Genomic DNA, 19,974 nt, shown 5'->3' on the forward strand with positions numbered 1-19,974 from the left:
CACTCACTGACTGATGCCTAGCCCCTCCCCCAGTGATGGGGGATGAGCATCAGCAGCTCCCAGTCAACTCCTCCTCCTCCCCTCCATTTATATACTGGGCAAAATGTTCCATGGTGTGGAGTATCCCTTTGATCAGTTTGGGTCAGCTGTCCTGGCCATGCTCCTCCCCAGGTTGTGCACCTTCTCACTGGCAGAGCACGAAAAACTGAAGGGCTTTGACTTAGAATGAGCACTACTGGGTAACAACTAAATAATCAGTGTATTATCCACAATATTCTCATACTAACTCCAAAAAACACAGCGCTGCAGCAGTCTCCAGGAAAGCGAACTATCCCAAAAATCAGGACGTGCACATATAGCCCCAAGGACGTGTGTGATCTCACTTCTGTCAGAACTCAATGTGGAGGAGACACACCTCTGTGGCACACCCACCCGAGGATGACAAATGCTGCACAGCAAGTCTTGGGGAGGGGCTGTCATCATCTGCAAGGAGATGCTGGTGTGCCAGAGTGAGCTGGGAGGCTGAGGCTGGGTGCTGGGGTGCCAGCCACAGCAGGGCTGGCACAGAGAGAAGATTCTGCGCTGTTTAGTGGCTGGCGGATGTGGAGGTATTGGCGTGGTTGCTTTAGTTGGGTGCCAATACACATGAGCCTCCATCAGTGAGGGATACTGGGCGGCGTTTTGGGACTGTTGGAAGCACTAGCAGAAAATAAATTGACCTGTGATGGACAGAGAGACTTCAGCGCTTTGCCTCCACCTCCTGGCCAAGATACAGAGAGCTTTACGCGTCTTGTGTCGCCCACCTCACCCTGCTTGTTGACTGTGGATTAAGGGATATGGGGAACAGCACGGCACGGCGCGGCAAATTCCCTGGCAGGAAGGGGCTGGGGGTGAACTGCATCCTTCTCGTGCCTGTGACCTGGCACCCAACACACCATGGGTGTCCTAGATCCGTGTTTCGGGTGCTCTCTGCAAAATCACAGGAGATTATGAAAATGCCACGCGAAGGAGGACGGAGGCATAAATGAGGTGTCTGCCCAGTGTGTGTTTCCCGTAACACGGAGAGCGCTTCCAGCGAGCTGCCGTGACCCCAAACCCCGGGGGCACTGCAGGGCGGCAGCCCTGGCGGGCTGAGGCGGGCGCAGGAGGCGGCGGTGCTGCTGCAGAGGGGCAGAGCCGAGGGCTAGCGGGGCTGAGGCTGAGGCGGCCGGGCACGCGTGGCACCGGCCCACCGCAGCGTTTGGTGCCACACGGGAACGCCGGGAGCCGCGGCCGCAGCTGCTCGGCTCTCACGGGGCCGCTGCTCCGCCCAGGGGCGGGCTCCGCGCTCTCCCGCCTCCGACGGGCCGCCGTCCCCGCCGCGGTTCCCGCCGCCGCCGCCATGGAGGAGCAGAAAGAGAACAGCCCGCAGGCCGCCTGGGACGAGGCGGCGGCTGCTCCTGCAGCCCGCCCGCCGGTGAGTGCGCGGGGCGGCGGGGGCGGTGTGGCCGGGCCGAGCCGAGCCGAGCCGGCCCGAGGCCGCGGCCCCGCGTCCGCTCGCCCGGGGGGCCCGGCTGCCCGCCCGCCCGCCCGGCCGCCTCGGGCCTCGGCCCGCCCGGCCCTGCCCCGCCCCGGGGCTCGCCCTCCCGGGGGGCGCCGCCGCGGCCGCGCCGTGTGCGGGCCCCGCGAAAGCCGCGAGCAGCGGGCGGGAGCCGGGAAGCGCCCATAGTTTTCCCTCTCGTTTACTGCTTTGTTTATCTTGCGCGCATTGGGCGCCGGCCCGCGTGTGGATTCCGGTTAATTCAGTCGTCGAGAGAAATCTCGCTGCTCCTGAAGGCTTTGCCCGTTTGCACCAGAGAACTCTTTCGGTTGAGATTAGGATGCGTACTCAGGTTGTGGCTCCAAGCGCTGCTGTTCGACCTGGCTCAAGACATGAGCATTAGTAGCTCTTCATTCTGTTTGTTGCTGTTTAGGAAAACATTGTTTCAGAGCAGGCTTCAGTATTGATTCTCTTGCCTATCTATAAACTAGTTCACTCAGTTTGATCATAAGTGTAACGGTGTGACGCTTTACTGCGATCTGGTGCCAAAACGAGCTGTGAAATGCTCAAACATCTTGTTTTGGAGTTCTTAAATGACTTCCTGATTTCTCTCTTTTCTAGGGTAGACAGCATTGTAGGATCAGTGATCAAGAAACTAATGGCAAAACCTCAGCTGCCAGTTCAAACGACTTCAGCGATCCGATTTACAAAGAAATTGCTATAACCAATGGTTGTATCAACAGAATGACCAGAGAAGAGCTCAGGAGTAAACTCGCAGAGTTCAAGCTTGAAACCAGGTGATTTGTAAACATGTTGATTTATCTTTGAGAGCAGTAGAGTCATGAGGGATGATTTTTTTAAAGCTTAAAAACTCGGCACAAAGTGAAAAGCAGACTCAGCGCCAGACACCAGTTGTTTTATGTGCGATCTTGTTGCAGCTTTTTTGTTGTAGGATTAATGCTTACTGCTTAATGTGTGCTATCTCAACTGGCAACCCAAAGAAATGCAAGAATACATAACTGAAAGGTACTTCTCATCACTTTTTGGTCAAGGGGGAAAGAAGAACTGCTGTGGTTCTCAGGTGGTGCTGCAGACCTTCAGCATACAGCAACTTGCTTCAGAACATCCATATTTTTATTTAGTGTACCAGTACAGATCTGATACTTGCTACAAACCCTGGTGAGGGGCTCAGGACCTTTAGAGGGAGAGTTTGCTACTCTGAATATGTGTACTAGAAAAATGTGAAAAAATGAATGTATTATAAGCTGGATTTGTGTTCACTGGGGCAGAGGCAAGGGAGTATAGTGTAGTTCCTGCTGTACTGGAAATGACCTTCAAGATTAATAATTCTGTGGCCAGGCAAGATATTGAGATATTGTGTAGAAGGTCAGCTGAGAAAAATGGTGTGTTGTTTCTGTAGGCAGCAGGAATGAGGAAGTAGTGCTGGGGAGTTGATTGGTTAAATTAATTTAGTGCCTCATGAGGAGAAAATCTTGCCATGTGAATTTATTTATAGCCACATACCTCTTGAAAAGCAGGATCTTGACCAGAAGGTTTTTCTGACAACTGAAATCTCAAATACTTTAATTGAGTTATTCAAGCTGGATTTAAAATTTAAATTTAGAAAACTCTAAGATGTGGACGTTCAAGATGGATTCTGTGTTGCCACACAATGCCCCTGATGCAGAAAGGCCTCAGGCACGAATCACTTCAGTAGAGGGGAATGAATACAGGTGAAGCAGTGCTTCTTCCAGGGCCAGAGGTCAACCAGGAGTAATCTGCGAAGTCTTGAGCTTTGGAAAGGCTTCGGATACCGAGTCTTGCTGAAGCAGAGGTGACTGCAGAGTGTGTCTGTGCCATGCTTCCCAGTCTGTCTCTGGTGTTTACTGTGAGGGGTACCACAGCCTCTGGGTTATCCCAGAAGTGGGTTTAACGTGGTGAAGATAACGGGGCTAACACTTCTCTATGATAAAGTGGAGTTCAGACTTCACATGTGCTGCTGTTCAAAATGAGGTTAAGAAGTGTTGAGCTTTCAGATGTTAAATATAGCTTCAGTTTTACAGCAAGGAAATAATTAAACAAGAGTGTGATCTTTGTCACTTTCCCTATTTCTTTAGAGGAGTGAAAGATGTACTGAAAAAGAGATTGAAAAACTATTATAAGAAACAGAAGCTGATGCAGAAGGAACACATTAGTGGAGACAGCTGCTATGACTACATCTGTGTTGTTGACTTTGAAGCAACTTGTGAAGAAGGAAATCCGCCTGAATTTGTTCATGAAATAATTGAATTTCCTGTTGTCTTGGTAAACACACGTACCCTGGAAATAGTAAGTGATCTAATGTTTGTGTTGGTCTGATGTTTTTTGAAGTAACTTGTTTGCATCAGAAAGTCTAGATTAGTTTCTAGGGAGATGTTGAACTTCATTAAAAATAACATACTTTTTTTTTTTTCATAAGGCTTTATCCTCTGTGCCTCTTAGGTACAAACAAAACTTTCTCTTCTGAAAGCATTTTCCAGATGGTCATCCAAGTAGATCATTCTCCTGCTGTTGACTCCCTCTATTGATATGAATTTCTCAGTTGTCCATGTATGTTCCCTCCTGCCCTTTCTTTCTCCTGCTTTAAGGCCCACAAATCTATTTCTAGGACTCAAGGCATTCATCATAATCAAAAATGATCAATTCTGTGGTCCTGTGTGAGCAGTCTAGAAGACACTAATGCAGAGGCCTGGAAAGTGAGGTTGAGTGAACTCCACTCCTTGCCAGGCCCAGCTGTCTCCACATTGTACCCAACAGACTGACAGCTGTGTAACCTGATTTTAAACATACTTCACAGGCATTTGGTAGCCTCAAGTGCTCTGTTGCAGTACAGCTTTCTTTTAGGACTAACTACCTGCTGCTTGACTGAAATAGTCACCCAGTGAAACAAAGGATTTGCACACACCTCTGACTAATGATTCATTTATGAAGAACTCTTAATGGAAAGTGGATTTTCAGTAATCATTGTGATGCTACAATAAAGAATTATTAACAGCAGGAAAAGGAGTGTGCAGATTACCAGGATTGTTTTTATGGCTCTTAGAGTGTTTTTTTTTTTCTTGTTTGTCCAAAAGGTTTTGTATAACAGCAGGGATTTGGGGCTTTCTTTTTTCCATGAAACTTGCCTTCAGTCTTCACTCTTGTGTTGCTCAGTTTCCCAGAGTGAGATTTTGTTTGTCTCTCTTGGCTGGCATCCAGAGGCACTTGCCTGCAGCTTCTGAGGTGTGCAGCTGGTTGCTTTCCTTGAATTGCAGGTGAACCTTTAGAGATACCACCTAAAAAACCTCATGCCTCTCACTTAGTTTTAATTACTTTCACTCTCCCCAAATCCTCTGCTTTTTTGCAGAAGAAAGTCCTTTTTCCCTCTTAAATCCACATTCCCACTCTCTGGTGGCTGCTGGCTGAGAGGAAGGCCATGTTCTGGTTGGAAAGCCACCTGTGCTGTTAGGAATCTGATGGTGGCCAGTCAGGAGGCTCCTGCTGGCTCAGGAGGTGCACATTCCTTTTTGCCTGCAGCAGGACAAGCAGCTGCTGTTGCCTTTGGGCTGCAGGCGAGCCAGAGAATTGCCTTTCAGGCTGCAGAGTGTGCTGCAGCTCAGCCATTGATTCTCCTGTTACAGGAGGACACCTTTCAGCAATATGTGAAGCCAGAGATTAATCCCAAGCTTTCAGACTTCTGCATCAGTCTGACAGGAATAACCCAGGTAATTTGCACTTTTGTTTCTTCAGGAAGAAATAGGAAAAAAAAAGGGGGATATGTTGTTGATGTGTTCAGACTGGAAACCTTAAATGGTAGTCTTTCATGGTTATTTTTCTGTAAGGCCTGCTCTCTTAATCCTTGTTTTTCCCCTCTCCCAATTATCACAGAGCTGATTTCACTAAGTTGGTCATTTTGTTGGGAAGGATATTCTCTTTTTAATTAATGTGGAGAAATTTAATCTTTAGTAGGGCAAAGGACCTTTTGAATTGTATCAGTTCCTCTCCTAATATTTTTGCTCTGAAGAGTTTAGAGTCTTAGGATGGCAATGGTTTGTGATAAGTGACTTAAGAAGAAGCCTGGGAAACAACCTCAAAGGTTTTAATCCAGGTTCAACTACAGACTAACCTTGTTACCTTTACAGAAGCTATTAGGAGGCTGACTCTTTAGCAGAGCTTTTGTGGTGCTATTTTTTCAGTTTAGAAAAACCTGTCCAGTCATTTGTTAACGTGTAATATGGTTTTGTAAAGATTTTGATGAAGCCAAGTTTTTAATTGCCCATATACCAATACAGCTGATACACCTAATGCTGAGGGATTTTTTTCTGAAAAAATGTTCCTTACTTTGTTGGTTTTGTTTTTGTTTTTTTTTTTTTGTTCCCTTAGGACATTGTTGATAAAGCTGATATTTTTCCTCAAGTTCTGCAGAATGTCGTAGAGTGGATGAGACAACGAGAACTGGGAACAAAGTACAGCTATTCCATGTTGACTGATGGGTATGTCCTTATGCAGCCTTCAGCACAATCTAAAACTGCAAAACCACCTTTAATATTTGTGAGAGCATTGCTAAAGATGGATCAGGACACTGCCATTTTGCTGGTTTTATTTTAATTGAAGCTTTTGTTAAAATTGGTAACGCTGAACTGAACTATTCAGAATGAAGCTTAAATCCATCAGATGGCACCGTTTCTTTCCTAGTGGTCTGTATGCAACAGAGTGATGCTGGAGACTTTATACTTTGTTGCTGCTGTAGTTCTCCATTTATATCTAGCACATAATACCTGAAAATAACACTCTGCAATTTTTAATTTTTAACCTATAATTACATTGCTATCTTTGGAAGCAACAGTGAATTAAAAAAAGGAAATGCTAAAGTAAAGCTGATGCAAGACTGGTTATATTACTGGGTCTCTGGAATTCCTCTCCAGAGGAATCCCCTCAGTGAAATTCCTTAAGGAAAACAGGTGCATTAAAATATCTGTTGTACAGGTGAGACTGCATGGACAACTAGAAGAGATGGGGGAAAAAAGCTTTACTTTAGCTTGCAGCTTATAAACTTGTTGGGGTGGTTCCCTTCAGGAGGACAAGCCGCTAAATAAATAGGATTATAATCTCTTCTTATTTTCATAGAGATCTGGTTTCTCATAAAACTTGGTGCAGTCTAGTTTCAATAACCTACCTGAAGCAGAGACATAAATGCATACCCAAATAATCAGGAAGATTTAAGGTATTGCTTGCTTCCCCGAGGGCTGTGTAAGCATCTGATTTATTGGCAGTTTTCAGTGTTGATGTGTAGTTGGTGTGCTGGTTTTTGTCCTAACCGTTGTGGACCTGAAACCATCCTGGTAAAAATCTTGCTCCTGTCATTATTTTTTTCCCCGTGATTAACAGATTCATATAAAAAAATTCTTTACCAGGATTACAGCAAATGAGCTTTTCCTAAACTGTTTTCATTCTACAGATCACCAGAGACAAGACAACTTTTAGTTCTAGACCAGTGCAATATGTAGAACACAGGGTTATATATGACTAATGTTTTCCTCTTTTGACTTTCTAAGATCTTGGGACATGAGTAAATTTTTGAACATCCAGTGCCGTATAAGCCGTATCAAATACCCTTCTTTTGCCAAAAAGTGGATCAATATTCGCAAATCATATGGGAACTTCTACAAGGTTTGTGCAAATTGCTGTTTCTCTTAAGTTTTGGTTTAAAAGTCTAGAGTGGCCTGTTGGGCTTGTCATCTCTACTTGTGTAGTATAAAATTACAGTACTTGAACTACTTGCCTGGTGCCTGATTTTCAAATGTGTTTCATGTGCAGATCTCACTTCACTAACTGAAGATCATGTAATTACTGCATTTTGATTTTAATCTTGCTTTTAAGAATCGGGTTGTGCTCCTTGAAAGATTGTCTAAAAATGTTATACCGGTCCTCTTAGATCAAGTAGTTCAGCTGAAAAGACTGTCTTGATTTTTTGATTATTTTTTCCTGTTCTCATGCAATACACTACAAAACTAATTTCTCATAGAATCTTGACTTTTGACAGTGTAATGGAGGCAGAGAAAGATTAGGATGTATCTACAGTGGAATCAAATTGTCAAGAGAAAAGTAATACTGAGTTCAGTGCTGGGCCTTATTGCTGCTTTCTGTCAGACTACCATAAAATGAGTTATTGAAGATTCTAGCAAATTCCCAATCAGCCTACACCAAAGTATTTTTTTAAAGGGATTTCAGTGTAGGTAATGGTCTTCATTTGAAGGGTTTTTTCATCCCAAATGTAACCTCTAGATAAAAGAGAGATTGACATTTAATTAGGGAAGAGCTTTACTTTGTGCTGGACAAATATTACAGGGTTGCTGTAGGTGTTGCTGATCAGATCCTGTGAAGGCTGAAGGCATTCAGGAGCCTGATGTCAGTGAGAATCAGGAGCTCCGTGCATCTGTAATCACTTAGAATTTAAAAGGAAAACCAAACTCAGATTCCCTCTGCAAGGTCACTGTTTTTTGTTTTTCATAAAGATGGTTAAACTTGTCTAGGTCACAGCTTCCACCCTTGCCAGCACAAGTGTATCTTGAGCTGGTGCTGGTCAGAGGCTCTTGACCCAGGACCCGGGTCTAGACAAACTCCTGTTGACTGTTTCTCCTCTGTTAAAATGAGAGTCTCTGTCTCACCAAGGTGCTTTAAGTTAAATGGTAAGTGATCTGACAGAGGCAACATGAAAGTAATTTGTGACTTAAGTAGGCTTAAAATCTGCATGTGTTTCTACTGCCCCCTGTTAGATTAAAAAGACTTGGTACCCAACCTAATCCTTGAATGTTACTCACTTTCTCCATCAGGTTCCTAGGAATCAGACCAAGCTGACAATCATGCTTGAAAATCTGGGCATGAGTTATGATGGGAGACCTCACAGCGGACTTGATGACTCTAAAAACATTGCAAGGATCGCCATAAGGATGCTGCAGGACGGCTGTGACCTGCGGGTGAATGAGAGAATTCACGGTGGACAGCTGATGACAGTCTCCTCCTCAGGCCCCTTAGAGGGAGCCCCTGCTCCACAGATGCCCCGCTGCAGAAACTAGCAAATCAGGGCTCTGCCCCGGGGGCTGCCCTCACATACCCGCTAAAGACTCCAGAGCTTGTTAAATGGGCACCTCTGCCAGCTTGTCTGCCGTGCAGAATCCTAAAGCACCTTAACTAATCATCTCTGTTGAAATAAAGAGGAGCATGGAAGCTGTTTGTCCTTTGAAGCCTATTACAGCAATTTCTTTTTGTACTGGTGACTTCTGCTAGCAGTGAGGTTGATATCTGGAATCCAGACAAAGTGTTAAGCTTTTAAGAAGGTGTAATTTGAACACCTGCTAAGAGGGATTGGGCCTGTGTGCTGCTGTACCACCCCAGCCTGTGGGCAGTATTTGTTCACTGTGATGTACTCCAATGGTATCCAGCATCTATCTGCTTATTCATTGCACACAAATAAGCCATTCCTGGAAGAACTGAAAGAGCAGTGGTTGGGCTGGCCCTTCCTGATGAGGCACTCTGCTAAGGGTTCCTAACATTGTTTTTTATTTTTTACAAAGTCTAGGAGAAATGGGTGTGCATTCATCAGCTCTAAAGCAGTAGAGGAGTACTCTGTTGTTTGAGGTTCTTCTTTCAGGGATATGTTTGTCTGCTTCCCCATCAAATGGAAGATCTGAGTGTTGAATAAAAATTTCATTAGTGTAGAATGATGGTATCTTTCTATTGTTTCTTTAGATTTCCACTCTAAGGATCCCATCTATTCCTGCAAAGCTGCCCTTCATTGAATGTTGTTTTTAGACACCATCAGCCATTTGCACTTAAAAATGAGTGAAGTAAAAAGTAAGTTCAAAACATGCCAAGTTATCAAAATTTCATGCTCTGTGATTATTACATAAAACAAAACAAGAAGCTTCTCATTCATGGCTAAAGACGTGTTCCGCTAGTTTTGGTATCTTCTTGTGCTTCTGCCACCATGGAGCTATGCCTTTATTACAAAATCTAGCATTGGAGGATTAATATGATTTTATTGTTAAAGGCCACAGTTAATTACTAGCAACTTCTGCTTACTCCCCAGGCCTCAGATAAGATGATATTCAAAGGAGGCCAAAGTGCTAATTTGCTTTGTCTCTGAGGGCTGTTACAAAGTGCACCATTAATGTGATCAACTTTGCATTAGAATGGTTGTTCTGAAAAGTGGAATAATGTATTTTGGTTGCTCTTGGTTTGAAAAAAAAATAAAATTTGCTATCCCTGTATTACAATTCACCCTTTTTACCACCTACATTCAGGCCACAAAATAACCAATCAATAAACTTTGTTAAGAACACTGACTGTCTGACTAATTCAACTCCTCCCAGCCCTGCTTTGCTCTTCTGACTGTTAAACTGCATCAATGGAATTGTGAAAACTTCCATTTTAAATTCATGCAGGAGGGAGAAGTATTAGTCAATTCTCAGTTGCTTTATATGATCTCTTTCTTGAGTCACAAATTTGGACACTCATAACTGCTTCAGAGTTATGGTTTTTGGTGGTGGTTTTTTTTTTTCCCTGAAAGTTTGGTCTTTTTGTTTGTTTGGGTTTTTTTTTGCATGAAAGCAGATAGTTGCTCTCTTGCAGAGAACTTTGTTGAACTTTATAGTTGTTTTTCCTTTTGTAGCCCTACTTGATGGATTTTCACAAGGTAAAATACAAATCTCTGATATGCTTTCTCCTAAAATGCCATTTATCTGTCATATTTCGTACAAATTCTTATATACATGCTTTTCACTGTAGTGACTGTAGTATCCTCTTTTTCTGAAGTACCATGGTAATTTACTTTTTTTTGTGTCTGAGTTACAGCTGTGCAAGTTTCTGTGACAAAATTGAGTCTAGTTCAGCAGATCCCCTCTGGGCATGGTGGCAGCCAGAGACTTTATCACTAATCTTTATTTACACGTCTGGAACCAGGCTCACAGTCAAATGAGTGTAGGGGGATACAATATAAGAAAATAAAGGTAGTATAGAAAGTGATCTTGCCCCTTAAGGAGTTGCAGCTGAGCTAATTATTAGAGGTTAGGAACAGGCTGCAGCTGTAGCCAATAAGAAGAGTGTTATAAAAGAGTGGATTGGGTGGCTGAGGGCAGCTGGAGTCAGTTGGCTGCTGTGAGAAGAAGGAAGTCAGTGCTTAGAGGAGATGCCTATGGGAAACATCAAGGAGGTACAAAACTCTGGCAATATGGAACCTTTGCAATATAATGACAACAAATGAGAAACTTTTTGTTTTTTACAGATTATACTACAGGTTGCATGAGAGCTGTTGTAATTGTACATAACTTATTTTAAGTACAGAGTTGTTTATTTTTGCTAAGTAACTTCAAAAAGATATTTTGAGATAAGGGTTAAATCATAACTGTTTTCTGTTTACTGCTTGAGTAGGTTGGGATGTTTTCTATCAGTGAGCTGCAGAAATCAGTAGAATCATTCCAGATTCTATTTTATCTGTTGGATTAATGTCAAACAGTATGGTGTAAGTATTTTCACAGAATATTTGATTCTGTGATTTTGAGGTGAAGTGAATTTTAACAATGTTTGCTAATTTGTTTGCAATGTAAACAAACTTATTAAAATAATTTCATATTTTCAAATACGTCAGGTACTGAATTTGATCTGTATAGCATGGGATGATGTCAACAGTCTTGGGGGTCTGCAGCAGCTCAGCTCATGATTTGTCTTCTCCAGTAGACCAGCAACATTACCGTGGATGGATGGCTTAAATCTCATGCATGTGACTCGTTCACAACACTCAGTATTGAAATAAATTTTCCTGGCTACTTCATACCTCAGGGGAAGAAAAGAGTTTGGTGGTTTTACTAGTGATGCTCATATTCAGCCAAACAGTGTTTTTTTCAGGTTGATCTCATTTGTTCATCCAAAGAAGCTTACTGGAGCATCTGCTGTAATGAATATCTTAATTTATTACAGGAGTCTTCCCAGGAAAAAATAATTGACAACTATGTCAAAAACAATCCAATCTCTTTTTTATGCAGAAAAAAAAAAGCATGCAGACATTGATTGCCAGCTATTAAAAAGACATACCAAGAAGGAAAAGAGAGGAAAGAAAAGGAAAAATAAAAAAAGAGAACCCCAGGCAAGAGCAGGGCGCAAACCCGGGGGAGCGCTTGCCCGCGGTGCCGGTGCCGCTGCAGCGGCGATGTCGCGCTGGAGGCGCGGGTGCAGAGCGCGGCCGGCAGGGGGCGCCGCTCCGTCCCCCCGCGGCGCCGGGGGTGCGGGGTGTCAGACGTGTTTTATGAAAAATCCTTTCCTTAGGAATTTTTCTCCTGAGAAGCTGAGAGGCCTCAGGAACAAAATGTAAACAATGATTATCTGCTGCTGTGGAATGCAACAGGTGGATCTGTGATTGGTCTCATGTGGTTGTTTCTAATTAATGGCCAATCACAGTCCAGCTGTCCGGGCTGACTCGGTCAGTCACAAGCCTTTGTTATCATTCCTTTTCTATTCTTAGCTAGCTCTCTGCTGAAATCCTTTCTTCTATTCCTTTAGTATAGTTTCAGTATAAAATATATCCTAAAATAATAAATCAAGCCTTCTGAAACATGGAGTCAACATTCTCGTCTCTTCCCTCATCCTAAGACCCCTGCGAACGCCATCACAGCGGGGCTCGGCTGGCACCGGGGGGCTGCTCTCAAACCGCGTGGTAATTATCTCTGTTCCATGCAAAAACAGAACAAAACAGGGCTCCACACCCCCCAAAAAAGAGGGAAAAGCAGGGATTACGTCATTTGTTCTTAAAGAGAATGGAAATCCTTTTTCCTTGAGGAGTGGAGGGAGACTGTTTTTCCCGCAGCCTCCTGCAGGTGGAGAGCTGGAGGATAATTTAAGGTTTGATGCAGTCGGGCACAGAACACAACTCCGTTCCTAATCTCAAGGAGAAATTCAAGGAATTTCTTGAAGTCAGAATGGTCGATCTTGATTCAAGTCACTGCCCCATCATAAACACAGCTTTTTTTTTTTTTTTTTTTTTTTTTTTTTTTTAATGATTGATTAGAGCTGTTTCGGTTCACAGAGGAATACAGTTCGAATGAAAAACTGTGCTTCCAGTGGACAAAGCCGAAACTTCTATCAGCTTCTCAGGGAAGTCTCCCTGTAGTCCCCATCCCCTGTTACAAAACCTCACCGCATAACCCCAGTACAACTGGCAAAACACACAGTCCTGGAAGGTGATTGCTCCAGGAATCAGCCCAGTGCTTGCTTCAGAGCTGGGTAGGCAGTGGCCCAACAAAGTTGCAGTAATCAGTTTTCTGCCAAAGAAAATAAAATATACGGGCAGAAAGGAGGGTAAAGGGAGCATGTTGAAGAAGGCTTATTGTTGCTTGTGAAATGTGCAATATTTTGGTGATCTTTGAAAAGAAGCATGCTCTCTACTGTGAAAAAAACCCCAAACCCTCTTTGTAATCTCATCTTTGTATTACTCATCCTGAGTAATTTTGTGTTCTGTGAGAATCCTGTTGCTAGTAATGAAACTGATTATAGAGTATTGTCAGATGTGCTTTGATACTGTATGAGAAAGCTAGTGCAACCACTGAAATTATTAGCATGGGGAAAAAAGGATTATAGTAGCATAAATGAATGAAGGGACTGATACTGGAATAGGAAAAATATTGATAATACTGCAAATACTTTGCTGATAACTTATGCATTGAGAACTCCTGGCTTTTATTAACAAAACCAATAAAATATCATAGGTATCCTAGGTAGACATTATTTCTTTATCCTGAATACTAATTCATTTTACTGAAGCCTTTTTCATTTGCTCTTCTCCCCCAGAATCACTCAGATTCTTTGACAGAATCCCAGTATTCTGAGAGGAAAATTTTTCCAGCTGATTTTTAAAACTATAATTATTTCAATAACATAGTAAAGATAGTAATTTGAGATTTTTCTCATCTTTCAGTGTAAAACTTGTATAGGTCATGGGACATGGCTAGTCAGGATATTTTTGTAGGCATGGACTTTTGCATTTTCTTTTCTTCCAGCTGTGAAAATACAGTTGCAAAACTAAATCCAGTTTATGTTGGTAACTGTTTTTTTCCCAAGGTTCTGAAGAAATTATTACCTCTCTGATGAAGGTATCTACTGAGGAAGCTGTGACTTCAAATGCAGCAAAAATTGGTGAATATAGGCACCATGAAGGACTCAGATGTTGAATTTAAAGATGATTATAATGACAGTTTTTATCACCCAAGTGATACTAGTCTGATGAGTGTTGATGAGATTCTGTTGCTGGTTCTACTAGATTTTCTTCCTTTAGAAAATGTTGGAGCCTAGGCAGTAGAGGAAATAAAATAGTTGGAAGCACATTTTGAAGCAAAAACTCCAGGCAGAAGTAGCAGGGGAAAAATGGTCTAAGTCCTTCAAAGTGTTTCTCTTCATATTTTGTTTTATGAATATTTGCACTGGTGTTGAGAGGCAGCAGGAGGAGTAGGCCAGGAAAACACTTAAATGAGAATGATGAAACTGAACTTATTAGACCAAGTGTTTTCTTGAAAAGAGAGTTAGAAGTGTAAGATTTATCTGCTTTTTTATTATTTGGGCAATGGGGAGAAAAGGTTTTACTTTGATCTATAGTATTTTTCCATTTCAAAGCATGATACTGATCAACAATTAAGTACTTTCTGACCAGGTCAATGCCAGGTCTTACATAGTAGGAAACTGTTTAATAAGTCTGTCTGAAAGTACAGATATTAAGCATGATATCTGAAATGTTTATTCATCCTTTGCCATAGCCCAGAGAATGGCTTGGAACAGATCCCCTTCCACAGTCATCTTCTGAAAAAAGTGTACTTGTTGAACAGTTCTCTTACATTAATGGCCCAATAATGTACCAAATATTGACACAATAATGACCAAATATTGAGTGTCATAAACTGTCCCTGTCTGAAGGCAGGTACAGTTTGCTCATATGTAATATAGCTAATACACCTGCTCTTTTTCCATTTTGAAAACCTTAAAGTGATATCTTTGGGCCTCAGGTCACTAGCCTCCCAGACCTCTGTGACTCCTGGGAAAGTCTGGGGGGAAGGAATGCTAACTATGTGAGAGGAAAACTGAGGTAAGTGTTCATATTAGCAGACTGAGACTGCAGGATGTGCGTCCAATATTGCTATTTCTTGTCTTTCTTTAAAGATTGTGGTGATTATGAGAGGCCTTCAGTAACTGGAGAAAGCTAATTAATATGCCCACTTTCAAAAGGGAAAGGAAAGACATTCAAAGAGCTGTACACAGCACAGTCTCATCTCAGTTCCTGGGAAGATTATGAAAGAAATCTTTCTGGAAGCCATTATTAGGCACAGCAAGGTAAATAATGTGATTCGTAAAGCCATCATAGCTTTACTGAGGACAAACCATGTCTGACTAACCTGATTGCATTCTGTAATGAGGCACCTGTCTCTAGACAAGGGTACAAGAGGTAAACAATCTTGTTTACCTTGACTAAGCCAAGTATTTTGACATGGTTTCTTAAACTATTAGGGACTAGTGGCCAGAACACAGGTGAGAAGGCAGCTCCACTGTATGTCTCAAAGGACAGAGGTGTACAGCATGGTGTCTAAGGAGTGGCTGCACTTTAGAGCCTGATACTGGTGCAAACATTACATAACAATTTCATCATTGACCTGGATGATGGCAGGAAAAGTGCCCTTTTGTTTGTGAATGACAGCAAAATGGGTGGCAGAGCGAGTCAGCCTGTACACTGGGCTATACACAGGGATAGCATTCTAAGGGACCTCAGCTAATCTGACTATAAGGTACCTGGTGGAATTTGCTAAGAACAGGCTGCTGAGTTATACCTGGGCTGGCATATCCCCATGCCAACAGCATTGGCTGGTGAGTGACTTGCCAGGAATCAGCTCTTTCAGAACAGACGCGAGGCTGAGTGAGAATTTAAACGTGAGTCTGCGCTGTGGCACAAAGGCTGTCTGCCTGCTTGGTGGCCACAGTATGTGCAGCCTGCATAGCAAGGGAAGTGATTTTCCCCCCTCATTCTGTACTCAAGATTGCATCAGGTGAGTATGGCTCAGAGATGCATCCATCCTTCCCCCACACCCATCAGGAGGCTGCTAAACTGGAACATGTTCAGCGGATGGCTGTCAGAATAGCTAAGGGGGTAGGGCACCATGCAGATTTTTAGCTGTTGAAAACATGGAGTTCTCATTTCAATAAAGGATAAATTGATAGAATTATTTAGTACAGAAAAGTTCTTTAAAAATGGTGTGCTTTCAACACCTAAGCTTGTGTGGGTAGAGAAGTTCTGGAGTGAAAAAATCTAATACATAGGAAGTAGTTTGGAAAGAATACTGTTCTCTCCAAACATACAAAGGTTAAAAAAAGAGTAAGAAAGTAGTATTCACCCTAAGTATTCCAATTTGCATTTCAAGAAATATTAAAAATAAACTGATTAAAGGAATTTTATGATTGGCTTCTTCACTATTCTCCTTTTACACTTATTCTAGTCTGCTTTGGTTTCCATAGCTATTAGTTTAATCATGATGCACAGAGCTATTTCTAATTACAGTATATGCCAGCATAAAATTATTTCTTTGAGTATCTCAAGAAAAAAATACAGCTTGCAGCTTGTTCTTTGACATTTTATTATTGCAAATCCTGAAGTAGCACCCTAGCACATCATATTTGGTCTGTTCAACTTTATTAAAAAATAAGAAGCCTTTAAATATATACCTGCTTAGATCTGTGTCAAGGGAGACAGGTTAAAAAAGGACTGTATTATACCCAAGTCTGATGCATTAATTTCAAATTATATAGCACTCCTAAATGAGCAGCGGCTATTACAGAAAAAACTTGTCATATTGAACATCCAATGTCATCTATTCTTTGTCTTTTATCAATGTGAAGTTTCTGTGACATTTTTAAATTCCTCTTAGGCAAATGTATGTTTTTTCCTTCCAAAATAAAGCCAGTGAATTAGATATATCTTCTGTCTTGAAGAACTTGCAAGGACTCAGGTTCTACAACTGAGTACAGGTGAACCAGACATACAGTTCAGTGAGAAGTTATTCAAGTGCCATGATTGCAGACTAGGTCAAAAATTAATCTTCCTTCTAATTCAGTAAAAGTCTTGCTGTGAGTAAAGAATGTGAATCCAGATCTGAATACATTTCTAAATAAGACCTAGAATTTTAAACTTCTAAAATGATACACTGCCTCTGCTTGATTGATGAGTTTTAACAATGTTTAATTAGTTGGAAAAACTTATGTGCACTTTTCCCTTCAACAAAATTTGGATTATGTGTCTCCCATTTGCTTCTTCCTTAAACATCCTTGCTATATTGTATAGTGAACTCTGTGTTTTTATATAATGTACAATTATATATTTGTATTTCTTGAAAAACTTTGCCAAACTTTATTGATTCAATCACTTCTAGATGAGTTTTCACATGTACATCAAAAGATGCTGTGCACATTTTAAGATAATAATGTGTGTCTCATCACTTGAAAAATTATCTATAGACTGAGGGTTTTAATGAGTTTTTTTTTATGTGAAATCCATCTTGCCTCATCTTTAGCCTTCATCTCCAAACTTTCTAAGTTTTTTTTAAGTAGAATTTTGCCTGCATGAGATGGCTATGACTTTAAAGGTATCTTTTATTTTTATTTATGTATATGCTTTTTTCAGGTACCTTAATTCAGGACTTGGATTGTACCAAATTAGGATATGATTTTACTGGAAAATGTGTGACTATTTCACTTTCTCATCTGTAAAGGTTTTTTGGTTGGGTTTTTTTTTTTTGAGGGTAAATATTAGTGTTTTTAAAATATCCTTCTGTGAGCACTTTGTAAAAACTTGTCTTCCCATCAGTACTGGTAGAGCTACCAATTTAAATTGACCTAGCAAAAAAATGAAAAAAGTTTAAAAAACTAAACCAACCAACCAGACAAACCCAATAAATAATAAAAGTAGACTTGCTAAGTTTGATGCAGAATGCTTGGAATGTTTCTTTTTATGCTCTCTTGGCTGTTGGGCATTCTCATCCTGTTGTGATAAAAAGTGCTGTCTGAGTAAATTAAAAAGAGTAATCAATAGAAGCTGGCCTATAGCACAGCACACTCAAAATTCAATCTAAAAACTCTCACAATTCATTATATTCTCATATATTCCCATGAACATTGTTTTAAAGTTGATAGGCATATATTTGTTTCAGAAAGTATGGGGCTGTACTGATAGACAAAATGGAATTAACTGTGAAATTTCTTGTAGAGGTTCCAAAAGGAAACTGCTTGCTTCAAAATGTATTGACATATTCGAGTATATTGGTGTGTTATTTGAGCAGAATGATTTGCCATCATTTATTATTGGCAGATGGAATTGATAGCTCTGTGTTACAGATTAGAATCAATTCAAACCTTGTTCTGTCCTGGTTGTTCAAGCCTAATAGATACAGCATAGGATAGGGCTTACATCCATTTGTTTTAAATGTCTTGAAAATTCACTTTTTTATTTCCCTTTTTAAATGATCTTATAGCGATCCTAGTGTGTTTAAATAACCAAATAATTGCTAAATATTTCTCTGGTAAACTAATGAGGCAGAAAAATAACATGGAAGATATAGAAGAACCAATGGATCATATGATCATCTAATTTGATTTTTCCTCATATTAAGAGGTAGAAGAAGTGTGAATTGATCCCACAAAATTAAAGAAGTTAATGTTAGCCAGTTCAGAATTAAAATAATATGGCTTGTTTTGATGGTGGCTGAATCCAGTGAACCTTGCTAGATGCAAGGTGGCAGCTTCTCTGTGTTTGCAGGCAGTCTCTAGCCAGGCTGGCTCCCAGTGGGCACACAGGTACCCAGCCCCAGCCACAGGGACAGCCAGCCACTGCAGACACACACAGCATTCACCCACATGAACAAGATGAGCCAGAAAAACCTAATGACCAGTAGCTTGGCTACATGTGTCAGGTCTCCTTTATTCCCTGACTTCTCTATATTTTGCTGCTCTTGTTTCTTGTTGATTCATCTTGATCCCTTGATCCCCCCTCACGTCCATCCTTGTCTTCCCCAAATAAACAATTTTTATGGAATTACTTCTACCCAGTGGGTCACCATTATACCTAGGTACCACTGGATTTGCAATCTCTATTTGGTAAAATCAGACCATTTTTTTCACCTAACTGAGCAAGCGATTCATATTACTTTGTCTAGAATAATGTGTGGAGTTGTTACTGTTGCTAGTTGAAGGAACTAGGTCATTGCCTTCACAATGGAAACAAACTTTGGTAACAACAGGATGGTTCATGTTATAGTTAAGTTTTATCAGCCCTTTAAGTGAAACATTAGTTTAAAAACTTATTCTAAAAGGCTTTAAAAATATTCTGCGTGACTCATTTAGGGTTTGGGGCTTTCTTCTCAATGTAAATCGCATTAGTGTGATTTTTTTTTTTTGAATATATAATGGCTTTGAAATACAGTGTACTCTTTATAAGAAAAAAATTTCCTTTTTAAAAAGGATGAAATGCAGACGTTTCAAATAATGCAAAGTGCTTATATTGACTCAATGAGTGTTCCAATGAATGATGATGCAGATATTTAAACTTCATAAAAGGTTGCTTTTCAGAATCACTCTTAATGGAACTGAAAAAATATCAGTATTTCTCTATTTTAGCCTTGAGCAGTGAACAAGGTCAAGTGTGAGATGCACTTAGGAAAAGAGTTCTACGACAAGTTATATGTATTTTAACTGCAACAAATTTAAATCCAAAATCTTTGTACAAATAATCCACACATTCAGTTCAGTAGTGGTTATGTAGGAAATAAAATTTCTAAAGTGGGACTTAGAAGGGCACTTCTAATAAATAGAATATACCCTTGTTGACAACAGGAAAGTTTTCAGAACATGAAGTGAAATAAATTTAGCATGACAAAGCAAGTTCCCGTCAAAAGTAAAAAAATAGTATATTTGAAAGTGGAAAATAAAGATAAGGAAATAATGAAAATAAAATGTTCATTTCAGAAGGAAAATGAAATCTTGCAATTTCAATGGGGATCAATGGGGCAAGCTTTAGTACATATCCCTGGACTTCATGACGTGCTATGAATTTTGATTACTTTCAATTTAATCTATGATTAAACCAGGTCAAAATTAAGCTCACAGATGTTGAAAAAGAAGGGGGAAAAGTCAAGGACGAAGACAAAACTAGAAGGGGAAGATATGAAAGACATGGTATGGATACTTAAAAAAAAAAATTTCCCAAACTTAAAGCCATCAAAAGGCAGGCCAGATGCCATCAAGTGCAGGCACATGCAGCAAAGCTTGGCAAAATTGATCCCCGTTGAAGGACAAAACAGAAAAGGAGGACTTAGAAACACGCTGGAATGGAGATACCATCAAAAGAATTGCAATAGGAGGAG

The 19,974-nt window shown here is 40.9% G+C and overlaps 1 protein-coding gene across 1 annotated transcript; it reads left to right on the forward strand.

The window, feature by feature from the left end:
- Nucleotides 1-1,354: 1,354 nt before the first annotated feature.
- ERI1 (exoribonuclease 1) lies at nucleotides 1,355-9,807 on the forward strand. Its single transcript, XM_054295852.1, has 7 exons — nucleotides 1,355-1,456; nucleotides 2,141-2,316; nucleotides 3,637-3,847; nucleotides 5,179-5,262; nucleotides 5,921-6,030; nucleotides 7,093-7,207; nucleotides 8,371-9,807. The coding sequence occupies exons 1-7, from the start codon at nucleotides 1,382-1,384 to the stop codon at nucleotides 8,611-8,613; spliced, it is 1,014 nt and encodes a 337-aa protein (XP_054151827.1). The 5' UTR covers nucleotides 1,355-1,381; the 3' UTR covers nucleotides 8,614-9,807.
- Nucleotides 9,808-19,974: the final 10,167 nt, after the last annotated feature.

This window comes from Melozone crissalis, unplaced genomic scaffold (genome assembly GCF_028551555.1).
Source record: "Melozone crissalis strain CALT ecotype California unplaced genomic scaffold, PUWL_Pcris_2 ptg000006l_1, whole genome shotgun sequence".
NCBI classification, from domain to species: Eukaryota; Metazoa; Chordata; class Aves; order Passeriformes; family Passerellidae; genus Melozone; species Melozone crissalis.